General features: G+C 48.8%; 1 protein-coding gene across 3 annotated transcripts in view; it reads right to left on the bottom strand.

Moving 5' to 3' along the window:
- The window catches only part of LOC138526244 (arylsulfatase D-like), a 796,293-nt gene extending 794,150 nt beyond the window's left edge, over positions 1 to 2,143 (bottom strand). For 2 of the 3 annotated variants that reach the window (XM_069636735.1, XM_069636736.1), the window contains exon 1: positions 1,968 to 2,143. In XM_069636735.1, coding sequence (XP_069492836.1) covers positions 1,968 to 1,969 — 2 coding nt within the window. In that variant the 5' untranslated portion in view covers positions 1,970 to 2,143. The remainder of the gene's footprint in view (positions 1 to 1,967) is intronic. The other variant, XM_069636737.1, reaches the window with a different exon arrangement.
- Between the last annotated feature and the right edge of the window lie 13,293 nt (positions 2,144 to 15,436).

The raw sequence follows: 15,436 nt of genomic DNA, 5'->3' as shown, positions 1-15,436 counted from the left end.
TACTCGCCCAGCATTGTGCAGCACTCCCTAACGCAACATTTCCTATCAGAAATGTAAGCAGCCTCCAGCAGCAGATGTGGATAGGCAGCAAAGAAAATCCAGCGTGCATTTTATACACCATTTGCCTCATTACGACTTTGGAGGTATGGCTGTCTCCAAAATCGGGTCCGGGTTCCCTGAATGGGGAAATACCGGGCCATTCTGAGTATGGAGGGCCTGGTATTTCCTCCTTCAGAGAACCCAGGCCCGGTCCTTCCCCATTCCCATTCGAGCCCCCATAGGGTTCAATGGGAATGGGGACGTTGTTAGCTCCCTTGTCCCCTTGCGGGACCCGCTATGGACGTCTGGATAAACCAGACGTCCAGAGAGGGGACCTCGTAATAGTGTGGAATGCGTTTAACAGCGCCGGCACCATTACCGGCGCCGTTAAATGCATTCCGCACTTCTCATAATGAGGCCCCATCAGTGCATGATGGGGCAAGATTAAAAGCAAGAACAAAGTGTGGTGTGAGTGTGATTGATATGTGTGTATGGAAGTGAGAATTAATGTATACATGCATGTGTGTGTGTGCACGCAAAAGAGAATCCGTGTGTACGTGTGTACAGGGTCAGACTGGGCCATAAAATTGCATCGGGCACCTATTAAAAAGTGACCCACAGTTGCAAAGGTCTATTCATTACTTTTGTGACAGACTGAATAGTACCCAAGGGAGTTTTTCTACGAAATGTGATGCAAATTGTGCATTTTAAAGAACATTATTCAGCAACACTGGTCAAAACTACTAATCGCATGAGAGTGCCGTAGCCAAACGTTCTGTCCTAAAGCCGACACAAAAGAAGGGCAGTTGCCTCAGTGCTGGCAGCAACTAACTAAGCTTTATTATTTGCTAGACTTTGAACACAAACGGTGGGTGGGGGGGGGGGCGGTGCTCGTGTCACTTTCCCCGCTTGGGTTAAATATAAATCCCTCTAAAATGAAGCTCTCAAGCCTTCATCCAATGGAGGACCCGTAGTGGGACGCACCAATCTAACCTTTTGCGTAGGGTGGCAGAATGCATTGCACCGGCGCTGGCATCTCAACTAACTTAACACATCTTTAAAGAGCCTGTGCCACCTCAAAAGAACCAAATAAATTAATTGAAAGGAAAACATAGCCAACAACTTTCAATTGATACTTGAACAAATCTTGCACGTAAATACATTCTCGTTTTTGAGCACAAAATCAATTTAAATTCGATGAAATATTTTTCTGTGTAGCCTTCCGTATACTTTTTCAAGTAATGCCTTTTAAAAAATGGCAATCGTTTTTCAGAGCAGCATATACTGTGTGCGCTTTGGTTGGTGGAGTGCATTCCCCTCCACTTGTCAGGTGGCTGTGGTGTCTGTGACGCAGCAGACCGCCTAATTGTCGTAGCAGATGGAGTGTACGAGGTGCACGTGACGTGCATGTGTTTCTTCTTTGACAATATCTCAAGTCAGCAAACAAATTAGGGAGGAAGCTAAAGTCTGCAATGTCAACTCCATTTATTCAAATGCATTGGGCCTTTCCTCGAAATGCAGCACTTGGGCAATGGTCAGGTCTGTAGTTAGGACACCCTAGCCACCAAGCCTACAGCTCGTTCATAACCGCGCAGCAGGCTGGTGTTCTTGCAGCTAAACCATTGGAACCGCGCCCCCGTCCCTGAAGGCCCTTCTCTGGCTCGTATGAAGTACAGATTTTCACCAAATTGGAAATAAACTTGCTGTCAGGATTAGACGGCCGGGGAAGGTTTGCTCACCTCCCACTTCAGTAGTAAAACATGTCTTCACAAGTACCACGTGATGCCGACACCTAGCATGCAACAAATTGCGGTTCTGGGTTGCCGTTCATTAATAATATGTGAAACAACAAGAAAATACGTACACCAAAAGCGAATTGTAAGGCGGCCTCTCGTTCAGGTGGTTTTTGCAAGTGAGTGACTACTTACATGTTTGTTCTTCTCACAGTGTTGCAGCTGTCTGCTCTGCTCGCAGCTCGATGTTGCCTTCTCCCGCAAACGCCGTTGCGGTGTGGGCACAGCAACTGCACGCGCTTTCTGGCAGGATACCAGTTTGCCTTCCCTTAACTTGCGCGGCGCTGCAGTCCTTTCTTCTCACAGGCTGTCAATGATTCAATGCTCAACTGGCTCAGCAGCTTGAAGTATGCTCGTTAGTCACATGACCACACCCAGGCAAACACAGTCTTGATCCCGAGTTTAAAATCCTAGGGAGAGGTCCGGTGCCACGTAAAAACTCGGAACATTGCCTAATTCCGACCAGCAGGAACGACGCTGCGCCTTTCAACCTTTTCAAAAGAAAGTGGCCTCGAGCCTGGAAGGGTTGGGGGTCAGCAACTGCCCCCAGGTTGACAGTCAGCAGTCTTGTCACACGGCAATATATACATTTCTCTATTTATGCGCACTTTCAAGCGCTCGCATTACATGCTGCGTTTTCTCTTCCCATGGAATATGCAGCAGTGTTATATCACCTCAGTGTTGTCTAACATTGGTTCCTCCACATCACCCATTGCTGAAAAATAAGAGTTTAGAACTCTTCAGTGGGCATTTATGGCCTGATCCATGGAAAAGTGCACATTGAACCCGCAAAGTCCCCACGCCGAAAAACAACTTTGCGCTTCCCTACATGCAAAGTTTTCTATGCGCGCTCCAGGTATTCATGGACTCCAAAGCGCAATTCAACCCGACCCGCAAAGAAAACCGAGCTACAAAACGCACCGACGCAAACCAAAACCATAGCCATAGAGCAACCTTTGCGCAAATCTCCGCGTCCACCACTGACCCCACCATCCAGCATACCAGAGACACTATACGCGGTCCCCAGTAAGCCAAGGTTGCACCCCTGCGAAACTGCGCGATGTCCCCCATAAGTAATGTGTGCACCCCGCGATGCTGCCTGCGGTCCCCTGTAAGTAACATCTGCACCCCTGTGAAACTGCGCAAGGACCCCCTCAGCAACAGCTGCAAGCCTGCAAAACTGCAAACCATCCCCCATTCTCCCAAGGCACCCAAACTGCTGGCCTATACCCCTACTGCACAGCAGCCCCCTCAAGCCCAGACACCAGCCACTAGCACCCTCACCTCCAACACTACTCCCAGGCAGCCCCCTCAAGTCCAAACACCACGCACCAGCCCCCCTCACCTCCAACACTACTCCAGGCATTCCCCTCAATCCCAGATACCACCCACCAGCGCCCCTCACCTCCAACACTACTCAGAGAGGCCCCCCATGCCCAGATACCACCCAGCAGCCCCCATCACCTCTGTCAATACCCCAGGCAGCCCCCTCAATTCCAGATACCACCCACCAGCCCCCTCACCTTGCCAATACCCCCAGGAAGCCCGCTGAAGTCCAGCCGCCTCACCTCCGACACTACTCAAGGCAGCCCACTTAAGCCCAGGCACCACCCACCAGCCCCCCTCACCTCCGCCAATGGTCCCAGGCAGCTCCCTCAATTCCAGATATCACCCACCAGCCCTACTCACCTCTGACATTACTCCAGGAAGCCCCCTCAAGCCTGGACACCACCCACAAGCCCCCCTCACCTCCGCCAATACCCCCAAGCAGCCCCCTGACAATCTGCCACCCTACTAGTCCAATGTGTAGATGCAACTCACCTGAACCTCTGTGGTCTGCCTCCACCATGAAGCAGACCTCTAACATGTCCACCACCAACACGGTCAACTGGCAGTACTGCTGTTGAATCCAGGGCCAGAGCATCTTCTGTCAGTCCCTGGCAGACCTGAATCTGCAGCACCTCAAATGGACAGCACAATATTGCACCAACAACACTGTGGCAACCCCATCTAAATATGACATACATGTGAATGCAATGCAAAGTGGCATGTGCATATTGACCATGTGTCATTACAAAGGCCTCAAAGCACAACAAGTGTTGAGGGCAGAAGCACACAGAATCATAGATTGAGTATATCCAAGAAAAATGACTGGGCGCATTACGGCCCCTACATAAGTAGGCCGGGCAGTAGGGGTGGCAAAGTCCCTCTCAGGGCCGAAAACATAACAGGTCTGTGCATGGGTGATGAGAAGCCAGTCAGAGAGTGTGTGACTCAGTGAGACAGGAAATGTGTGCTCCCACACAGAAACAGCAAACATGGGACATACCAGCATTCCAGTGGCAGAGGAGGAGCATGACATGAGAGCAGGCATTGTGTGACTGCAGATGTTGGTGGGTGTGTAAGCATGACATGGGAGTGACACAGCATGCACAAGTGATGTGTCCAGGCCACCCATCCACAGTGAGCCCACTTCCCACCACAGCACCTACAATGATGAATAGCTACTACAGTGAATAGAGTGTGGGCACGTTTACAATCCCAAGCATGTGCAATGGGGACACATGAACAACAGTGGACCTGAAATAAAAACAATGCAAACACATGCAAATACACATGAACAGGTGGCAATACATCTCCAATGAGAGTCAACAAACAAAATCATAAGTCATCCACACATCACCACAACCATATCTGTATGTATATTATCACACACACAACAGAAGCCTCCCCGCCAACCAAACTGACACACTGTTGCCAAACACGCAGTGACGCTGCACATGGAATGGAATATGAAAATGCTCCAGTGCAGCCTCAAGTCGTCTGATGGCCTGACCCCCACATTACAGGCCCCCATTCCCCACAAACATCACAGCATCAACATGACATACACAGTCACACAATACACATGACCTGCAATGACCAGTGGCACTGGACAAAATTTAAACAATCAAATGCGTAGACAGACAAATAAACTGCATGAAGCGTGGAATAAACGCATGAAAAACCTATATTGAACATAACTACATACATATAACACAGTGAAGAAATCTCTATGAAGTCCGGGGAAAAACAAAAAATTATACCTATTCCTAAATAACTGTTTACAAAGGCAGAGGGCTAGTCCTCTCCAATTTCTGACACGTCCACCAGGGCTGAGTCACAGGCCACATCCTCCTGCCTCAGGCTGGCCTCCGTTGTTGCCTGGAGGGGTTGCAGGGTGGCCGCCATCTGATGCTCTGCTTCCTGCAAGTTGCCTCCAGGATGGCAGCCCACCTTTGTGCCCTTCACAGTGCCACCTCAGCCCTGGCCACCCTCACCTGTGCCTCCCGTGCCCAATCACTCTCTGCAACCAGCTGCCTCTGATATTGCCAGAACACGGAAGACAAAGCATGCAAGGCCCCAATCTTCCTCCTGCATCACAGGTGCCACCTGCCTCGTCGGGGTGGTTTGCCCTATCAGAGTCTGCCTTCTCACAGTTGCCAACTGCTGCTGCCGTGCCCAGTGCCTGCTGTGTTGGTACGCCATGAAATGTGATGAGTGTTGTTGGAGGAGTAGGGCACCTGACCTGCTTCGAGGTGCCTGCTGACCCTCCATTGTATATGGCGGTGTCCGTGCCTGGGTAGGCACAGTGATCACCTCACCTTTTGTTGATGTAACTCCCACTTCGGGCAAGGACGTTAGCTCCACCAGATGGGACGTCAATGGTGGGACTGATGCACAGAGAGCCACCCTGGAATGTGACTCGGAAGGCACCCTGGAGGATGACTGGCGCACAGAGGAGGAAATGGAGGAAGGGGTTGTGACAGAGACCAGCCCACAGAGCCCACCAGAGAACATTGCTGTTGCCAACAAGGCCATGAGGCAGCACAGCTCATTGTGATGATGCACAGGCATACCACGAGCATCCTGTGCATCCTCACGGATGACTGCCATCCACCTCGTGAGACCAGCCAGCAGGGGCAGCACATGGTCTCTGATGGACACATCAGCTGTCATGGGGATGCTGGTCAGGGTGGAAGCATCCAAAAGATGGGCACTGCTGCATCCGATGGCCCAGGGATACAAATTTGTGCAGTCACCTCCACGGTGGCCTGCCCATGCTCATGCCTGTGGGAGGGAGTTGCAACATGAACACCTCCTTGACACCCCCACCTGACCCCATTGGCTGGGCTGCAACATCCACCTCCGCCACCTCCGTCAACCTTGATTATTCCAGGGTGTCTTTCACCATGGATGGCCCCTGTGTGACACCACCCTGTCCCACCACTGCTGAGGAGTCCCCTGACTCCCTCACCTCCTGGGACCTACCCTCAGCAGCCACGCCTCATGATCCTGGCACTTCCTCAGCCACATCACTCCCCGAAGATTAGCTGTCACAGGCGAGTGGCTGGGGTCTGCACCTTGGTATGGTGGATTTGTCCCTGTGTCCACACTCCACAGCACCGTTTCTGCCCTCTTCTCCAGTTGTAGCAACTGTGGGAAAGGAGACACAGATCATTGACATCAGTGTACAGTGTCGAAACATGTGTGGCATACATAACATTCACAGTAACATGAAGTTGCCATGGCTCAACCAGCAACAGCCACACTCACACACATGGCCATGCATTTCCCATGAAAACAGACACCCCAATCAAGGGACACTGATGAGCACGGTCATGACACATTCACATATTAACAAAGCACAAAGACGACACATACTAAGAACTATAACATGGCACAATGGCAATGAGGTGGCACTGCAACCTGCTGAGTTCTTACGGGAGACATTGCACAGGGGCACCGGGACCGGCAGGGAGTCAACTGGTGAGGCCAAAAACCTTGGGGTCATCTTCGACTCCGCTCTCTCCTTCACAGCTCACATCATAGACCTTACCAATTAGTGCCCACTTCCAGCTCCACCTCCTCAGAGGCATTCTCCCTTTCCTCACCTTCCCACAGAAGCTCAATGTCTCCAGAACTCTGGTCCTCTCTAGGCTGGACTACTGCAACATCATCTTTCTCAATCTCCCTCTTTCCTCCTTACACCCCCTCCAGCTAATCCAGAATAGGGCTGCAAGACTTATCCTTGGCATCAAGCCCAGGGACCGTATCTCTCCTGCCCTAAAATCTCTCCACTGGCTCCCGGTGGCTAAAAAGATCACATTCAAGACCCTCTGCATCATCCAAATGGCTTTCTGAGCCTTGGACCGAACTATCTCAAACTTTCCCTCCCTAAGTAATCCATTGCTAGTGCCCTCTGCTCCTCTAACTCTAACTGGTTGATTGTCAAATGCTTCTCCAAGCAGAGAGTGGGGGGCAGGTCTCTCTCCTCGCTGGTACCTCCCTGTGGAACAGCCTCCATGCCCCTGTCAGACTTGAGCCGGAACTCCTTCAGTTCCTGAAACTGCCCAAAACTCTGCTCTTCTCTACCTCTTTTCCATCCCTGCTAATCACCCACTGTCACTGAGACCGATGGCCTGGTCCTCATGAATCTCACAAGATACCAGGCCCTTCTACCCAGTCGATACTAGCACTTCCCCTCTACTGCACTGCCCTGTGGGCCCCTCTACATCCCACTCTTGGGAGTCGATCGCACTAGCACTTAGTCTGAGGCCTCCTCCTTGGCTCCCCTTGGCACTTCCCTCCCAGGCCCCCCACAAGTACTTGTCCATTCCTTGCCCCCCCACCCATCCCTATCTCATGCACTTCTTACTGCACTTGCACGTCCAAATACCACAAGTCCTAGTCAGACCACAACTGTATATTTACTGTTATGCCAATTAGCCTTGTGGTGCTTTGAAACACAATTCTGTTGAATAAACAAAACAAATGCTCAATAAAATAAAAATAAATAAAATAGGTTGGCCAAACATGGAATGCAAGGAAGCACAGACGGACCAGGTACTGCTGGGTACACATTGGTGGCTAGACACACAGTGGGATGTTGGCTCCCAGTAGACACTCATGACTGCACTTCTCACAGCATGGCCACGCCAGCACCTGCTTGAGCATCTGTCCCCACAATTACATCTAACAACATGGCTCACTGACAGCCTGACCTGTGAGCATTCAACACATACATGCACTAATTGCAGAGGCACACGTGAGTATGCCATAGCCCCAACCACATACACATGGCATGCTAACACATCAACTCAGAGTACACATGCAGCAGCATGACAGATCATATTCATGTCTCTGAAATGTCAGTTCCACAACTTGACACCGCCAAACATCCATGCACACAGGTCACCTCCAGACGTTGAGGGTGGATTACCACACATTACAATGGTCCACACTACATCATGTCCATCATGCATGCCCCTCACATGGGCACAACATCCTCATCTGGATCCCTTACTGTCCAAGCACGTCTGTCCATCATGTGACATTGCATATGCATGGTTGCCGCAACTGTTCAACTACACACACTGAAAATGCCAGTGCATGTACCACCAACAAATGCTAGACTTCACACATGTGGAGCATTGTCTGTGGGATGCATGCCACTGTGGATCACTGAAACACACATGTTGCATACATAAGGGAGTAACTACAAAAATGCAGGCCCATGCACAACACACAGGCATTGTTGAGCAGTGCACCACATGGCTACTCACCAGCAGCATCCAGACGCCATTTTCCACTCACAGATCTGGGGATAAAACTTCAGGTAAAACCTCGCCAGGACCCACATGTTTGTAGTGGAAAATGTGCACCTGCCCGCACCACAGTGCACCTCCATGGTGGCACCGGCCTTCAAGGCTCGCAATGCCTGGGTGTGGGTTCTGGACTTGGGGTTCTCCCATCGCTTGTGCATGTTCATGGGCAGCAGACTGCCACCCCCTCCGCTTTGATGACAGCCGTGATGTTTACCCAGATCTGCTTACGTCCATCAATCCCCTGTTGCTTTGCTGGGTTCAAGAGGGCATCATAATTCTCGAGGACCTGATCATGATGCCAACTTCTCTGGAGGTGAAGTTGGCAGCCTTCTGCCTTGCTGCCATGAGGGTGCCGCTCGGTGAAGAGTATGATGTGATGGTGCAGACTTGGCAGCCCCAGAGGGAGATGTTGGTGGGCAAACTGGTCCTGCAGATGGGCTGTGGAGCAGTGGTGGTGGAATGGAAAGGTGGGAGTCCGACACGGCAGATGAGGTGGGCACAGGGCCGGACACAGGAGCAGAGGCAATGACAGGTCAACAGGCTCTGCCAATGCAGTGCAGATGGGCATCAGGCACTCACTCTGGGCAGGCGGCAGCAGATGGCAAGGCAGGTGGGCATAAGGCACTCACTCGATGCAGTAAAATTGGCACAGAGGCAGAAAAGGGGTGTCTTCCATGTCTAGCATCGAAAGGTAGCCGAAAAATGAGTAAAGGCACTTAGCGCGTAAGTTACGTGACACGCGCTGCATGTAGCGTGCTTAGGCGGCTCATGGCAATGATGGTGACATTAAGGGGTGCAATGCACTACACTGGTTGTGTATGCAAAGTTATGAAGATGGTGTTACGCTCACCTGGTATCCACGGGGACGCCACCCAACCGTAGGGTCTCTGGTATCCTTCTCTGTGGTTCCCAGGTGTGACCAGCAGGGAAGATCTGCCTGGAATACAGGTGGGCAATGTTCAAGACTGGGCATTTGGGGTAAGCAGCCCCCCACCACCCCATATGCCCGCAGCCCCTCTGGACCTCTCCTCACCTTGTTTTTAATTCAGGTGTGCTCTCCGTCCTGCCTTCTTGGCAGGGGCGCGTTGTCCTTTGTGGGCGAATGCGATTTAGTTACTTCACTGATGCCGGCCCGTTTTGACTCTTTCAGGTAGGTCTTATTGCTGTTGTATATTGTTGCAATTCTTGCATGCCTTTCTTGGTTTAAATAATGTCTTTTTCTCTTCCTTAGGTGCGCGGAAGTCCAATGTGATGCATTGGCTGAATTGGGTCTCACCGGTAAATGATGGTGTATTAAGAGCGCCTTGATCCGGTAAGTAGGTGCTATGCGCAGCGCTATGGTGCCTTGCCTTTGCTAACATGTTGTTTTGTCTTTCCCATAGATTGCGGTGCTCACCCTGTGTATGAAATCCCGAGGCGATGCTGGTCAATGGGCGACTTGCGTGGTAAGCTTTCTGGCACAATTCGTTATGTTGTAAAAGTGCCTAATGTCTTGTTTCTTCCTTTTTTGCAGATCCGCCGGTCCGGGCGACGCGCTGATCCTAGGATGCTGTTTGCAGGAGCTGTGGGCAGCTAACGATGAAATTACAGGTAAGCTGCTGCTGTTAACGATGTCCTTTTGTCTATTTACAGATGCTGTTCTTCCGAGGTTCGCGGGTACAGCTGAACACAATGAGCGTCACGTTGCAGGATTGCAAAGTAACGCAAAGCGTGTTATCCAAGTCGGGTGTGGTTTAAATAGCTTCAAGAAAGTAGTCCAGCTAAAGTAGTTCCTAGGCTACCACACCGAAAACACTATACTGCATAGCTTGGTTCCAAGGAGCCAAGCTATGTGGATGCCTCCATGTTGGCTGGCACTTGAAATAAAGTAGTTCCCTAAACACAAGTCTTTATTAAGTATGAGCCTGGCGCCAAAGGCGCCAGGACTGGCCCCAAGAGGGCCTAGGCAAAGGATGCCTAAATTTGTTAGAGACCCGAGCCAAGACCCCTCCTCGCCCATGGGCTTGCCAGGGGGGTTTCTGGATGTGGGTGGTGACAGATGGACAAGTATCACATACACGTATTTGGTGGTGTAACTGTTAGAAACCAAAGGGCATCTCATGCACTGGTCTTCTGGGACTTGTCATCCAGCTGGCCATGACACAGCCATCAATTTTGGATCCAGTTCCTGGGGGTGGACCAGTGCGTCACCTGGGTGAGGGGTCTTTGGGGAGTGGGGGTGAGATAGCCGATGGTGAGACGTGGTATTCACCATTTCTTTGTTCATCTACCCCATCCTATTTTCTGGGATTTTGCAAACTCCCAAATCCCCCCCTTTTTATACAAACACTGGGCCAAGGAAGAGGGCGACTAAGAGTAACCAGACTAACTCTCTCACATTGTACTGGACATATCCCATTAATCGGGTCAGGGTTTACCCTAAGTGCATACACCTCATACCAATTAGCTCTCCTCACACGAATAAAAGGCAAAACCTAAAGATACACTCTGAGCAAGGCAGAACATGAGAATGAGCAGTACTTCTGGGTTGATGGCACACTGACTGCAGCAGAGCACCAGACCAAGGGACAAGAGCAAGGGCTGAAAACCCCAAGGCTTCCCTACTGGAGGTTGTTGCCTCTGATAGACCACAAGAGATGTGTAGAGAAGGCCAGATCCCACAAGTGAAGATTGCATTGTGTTTCAAGGATGCCAGTGACGCCCCCAGATGAATGGCAGAGTTGGGGAGGCGAGGTCAAGCCTGTGGTACTAACCTTGACTCGAAAATCAAAAAAACATGAAACAAGAAAGAAGTGCACACATCCGGTGAGTTGGCACGTGACCTGAGAGACCGGTGTGTTAAAGTGAATGAAGCAGCAACATCATATCACAAATGAAGGCTGCACTCATGTGGATGAGACGCAAAGAAAGGCAGACCTGTGAATGAACTTTAAAGTAACATACAACTGCAAGATCAGTGATACTAAGTAACGGAGTGGTCCAGTGAATGGAAGTAGCCCATTAGAAAGTCTCAGTGAAATGTGCATTGTATGAAGCTAAAAGGCGAACAAACAAAAAGAGTGAATGCAAATAGTGAACATTGAGTCGAAGTGGTCCTGCGGTGGTCTGTAAAGAAAGCCACGCACATTCGAAAGACTTCGACATCTGAAAGTGGTCTGAGCCCGACTGAGGGAGACTCAAAGTATATTAAGCTTGGAGAAGGGAGCCCCCTTGCAACTTTGTGTGAACTGTATTGTCAGAGGTCTGAGCTCGGCAGAAGGGGACCTACGAGAACTTTTTGGTGAAAGGTCTGAGCCCGGCAGAGGAGGACCTTTGTGAAGATTTTGGTTGAAACATTATTTTGAAAGACAGAAAAAATAACTTTCAACGTGGAAGGCTAGGTGGGTTTTGAACTGTGTACTGTATTGGATACTGAGCCAGAGAATGTAATCCAGCCTACAAGGATCGCCTTACCTTGTGAGGCCTAACCTGGGGAGGAGAGCTGGTTTAGCCACATTATCATTTGAACACTGACTTTTCCTTTTTCCATATATTTTCTCCTTTCTACACTTTTTGTACAAGAGATAGGGCAGGGATTAGGTTTTTGCTAGTATAGGCCATTTTGATTTGACAGACTCTTCTAGGACTGTTTTGTTTATCGTTTGATGGTCAAGACTACTCCCATTTTAGTTATAGGGAAGAATTGGAGTTTCTCCAGCCCCAACATTTTCAATAAAGGTTTTACAAATTGTATCCATTGTGTAACGGTCAATATTTGTGAAACCATGCCTTCTCTACATTACACAAGCCATTTCCTTCAGGTAACACGCACCATATTTTTTGAGGGTTGAATCTGCATCTACGCGCATGTTTTTTTGTTCATGTTGAGGCCTATGATGTATTGCATATGCAATTTTTGGTTTCGGGGTGCCTCTGCATAGCGCATAACGTGATTTTCGCCTTTCAAAAGTATTACTTTCCACCTTTCATAAGCTTTCTGGGTATAACGTAGGCAATTTTTGGTTTTGGGGTGGCTCTGCATATCGCATACCGTTCTTTTACCTTTCGGAAGATTTGCGGGTATCGCGTACACAATTTTTGGTTTCGGGGTGCCAGTGCATAGCGCATACGCATATTTTTGCTTTTGGGCACATAGGAGCCTTGCTGCACCACACATCTATATCGCACATCACGTAGTCTGTTCCCTTCCTCTTATTGCCCAGAACAAAATCTTAGTGTACCTTCCATTTATCCATTACATCTGCACCATGAGTGGAAAGGCCTGAAAACGGAAAGAGAGTAACGTCTACCACGTGGTCTGGGACATTGCGAGGACACATCTTCCCCAGTCACAGGAGGACGTGGTGGGTCTCAGCCCACAGGTGACCCAGTACCTGGACGTCGATGTGGTCACAGCCAGACAGGTGAAGCAACACCACCTAGGGACACTAGAAGGGATGCCCTGTAGAGCAGGAAAAGGCTTCAACCCAAGAAAAGGCACAGGAGAAGAGTCAGCAGAGGAAGAGGCACTTCACTAATGAGGATCTCCAGATCCTTGTTGGCCATGTAACCGATAACCATTGTAAAATGTTCCTGTATGCGGGGAGCACGTTTACATCAGCACAGCGAATGGCGCATTGGCGGCATGTCACAGACCTCATCAACGCCTTAGGTGCGGAGAATCGCACTGCTGAACAGGTGCAGAAGCAGTGGAATGATCTCATGCGGAGGACCAATAATAAGCTCAGTGTCGCCTGGCCTCTGCACTGGTCAGTGGAGTAGGGCCACCAGACGAGGAGGAGCCGACTCCAATCGAAGAGGCCACGAGTCAACTCATAAGCATTGAGCATGTGCAAGGGGTGAGATGTGTGGTGACCCATCTGATGAGTAGCATTTGCATTTATTGTATGTGTGGGCAATCATGGTTGACCTACCCATATTTGTGTAGTAGTACAGCTGGCTGCAGTTGTCAGCACTCCTTTGGCAATGCCTGTTTGCTATGGTGTACACTCCTGTCACATGGCCTGCGTTCATTGAATTTCCTGTGTGGTCCACATGTGTGGCACATGTTAGTGTGACTGTTCACGTCACTGTCTACTGTTCTACACAGCTGTGCAAGTACTTGCATGCAGAGTTTTTTTGTTATTTTTTGTATTAGTTGTTATGGTTTATTTCGTAAAACTCTCATCTATACATGGTTAATACATATTCATTAATAATTATCATTCAATTGTGTCAGTTCGTGTTCTTCTTTCCGTTAATAGTTTCCCTCCTACGGCGGAACACTAAACTGTAAGGGTTATTGTGTTCCTCCATTATGACAGGGCATGTTTTCAATTTCACCTCCGACCGTTTTCCGAGTCTTCCATGATATTGTTCCGGAATTGGACGATTGTGAAAAACATTTTGTTGTTATTTTCCAGTAGAATTTGTGCCCATCGTTCTGCCGGAGCTAGCTGGATTTGGGATTTACTGAACATGTCTCTGTATGGGTTTCTCTTTTCAGTCAATGAAGGACAGATCATAATTATATGATATAGACTTTCTATTGTGTTTTTCTGGTTACCAAAACAGCAGTACCGTTGGTCGGGTGGGATCAATTTCCTTTTTGCCATGATTTCAAGTGTCGGAAGAATGTTCAGTCGAAGTCTCATAAAGGTATTGCGTACTTGCTGTGATTGAAATATCTTTAGATAGTCCAGAAGTTTGTTTAGTGGTTGCCTATCGAGTTGGCATGGAAGATTGAGTTGGTATTGGGATTTCAATACGATCGAGGCAATCCAGTCGTTGAAGGCTATTTTCTTTTTCGCTTTTTGTGGATGCTGTAAAAGCAGATCCATTGAGATGTCAGCTGCTATTCTTTTGGCATCAACATAATTTTTCCATGTGACCAATGTTTGTTCATTGTTAGTATTGCTCTTGGAGCGGAGGATCTCAAGCGCTGGTATATAAGTTATGAGAGAATTTAAAGATTGGAGAGCAAGTTCAAATCGAATGCGAGCAGGGACGTCATTTAGGGGTCACCAAAGGTCGCAGCTGCGACCTCTGAGGTCTCCCTTGTGATCTCTGTGGTCTTCCTTGCGACCTCTAAAAAAGAAAACACAAAAAAGGGTTTTTTTTGGTAATGCAAGCTCTTGGGCTGTGGCCAGCACCATGTGGCTCTTTACTCCTGGAGTGGCTGGCTTTCTTGTTCAGACCCCTTAAAAAAAAGAAGAAAAATAAGAACAGGAGTGCAACAAGTCTAACACTTTCAGCATTGACCCTAAATAAGAAAGAATAGGAATACCAAATGTGTCTTTCTGGAATTCTATACAATAATTGCTAGACTCAGAAAGGTTTATTTCAGGCACACTTCAGGGGATGAGTCACCGATTTAGTCTGTTCTTAAACGCCTCAACTCAGCCTTTCATCCTTCTGAGGTCGATAAATGAGTACCAACACAGGTTGGGTGATATTGGGTGTATATTATTTCTATATAAAGCGCTTATCATCATTATCATTTGCTAATGGACTTCTGCTTGCATTCACAGTAATTTGGTAATATGGGCCTATACACACTGATCTTAATGATACATATGGCGATCCATTTTTGTATGAAATGTACAACACATTACAGTGATATTGTAACCATATTTTTCGTAGTGTACAATTCTATGTGATGCCACTTCCTGTTTTGTCAACGGATGAAAGGTCGTGTTTCATCACTTCCCGCGATATCACTTTGGGGTGGGGTCAAATGACATTGTGATGTCATCATGGGTCAAGGGTCGTGTGATGTCACTTCTGCTACCCCCTGGCATTTTGGTGAAATGGCATCTCTGAATGCGAGGGATCGGAAAGGATGTCGGTAAAGATAAGACTTTCCTCCAAAATATTCCCTCCAATTGTTGCCATTTCGTGTTTTCGATGTTAATCATTGTTTCACCGACATAGGTGAGAATTGCTGGAACTTTCTGTCCGTAGAAAGTGGTTAGCGGT

The sequence above is a fragment of the Ambystoma mexicanum genome, chromosome 7p (genome assembly GCF_040938575.1).
Source record: "Ambystoma mexicanum isolate Mex_15411 chromosome 7p, UKY_AmexF1_1, whole genome shotgun sequence".
Lineage (NCBI taxonomy): Eukaryota > Metazoa > Chordata > Amphibia > Caudata > Ambystomatidae > Ambystoma > Ambystoma mexicanum.
This window is presented reverse-complemented; position numbering and strand designations above follow the sequence as displayed.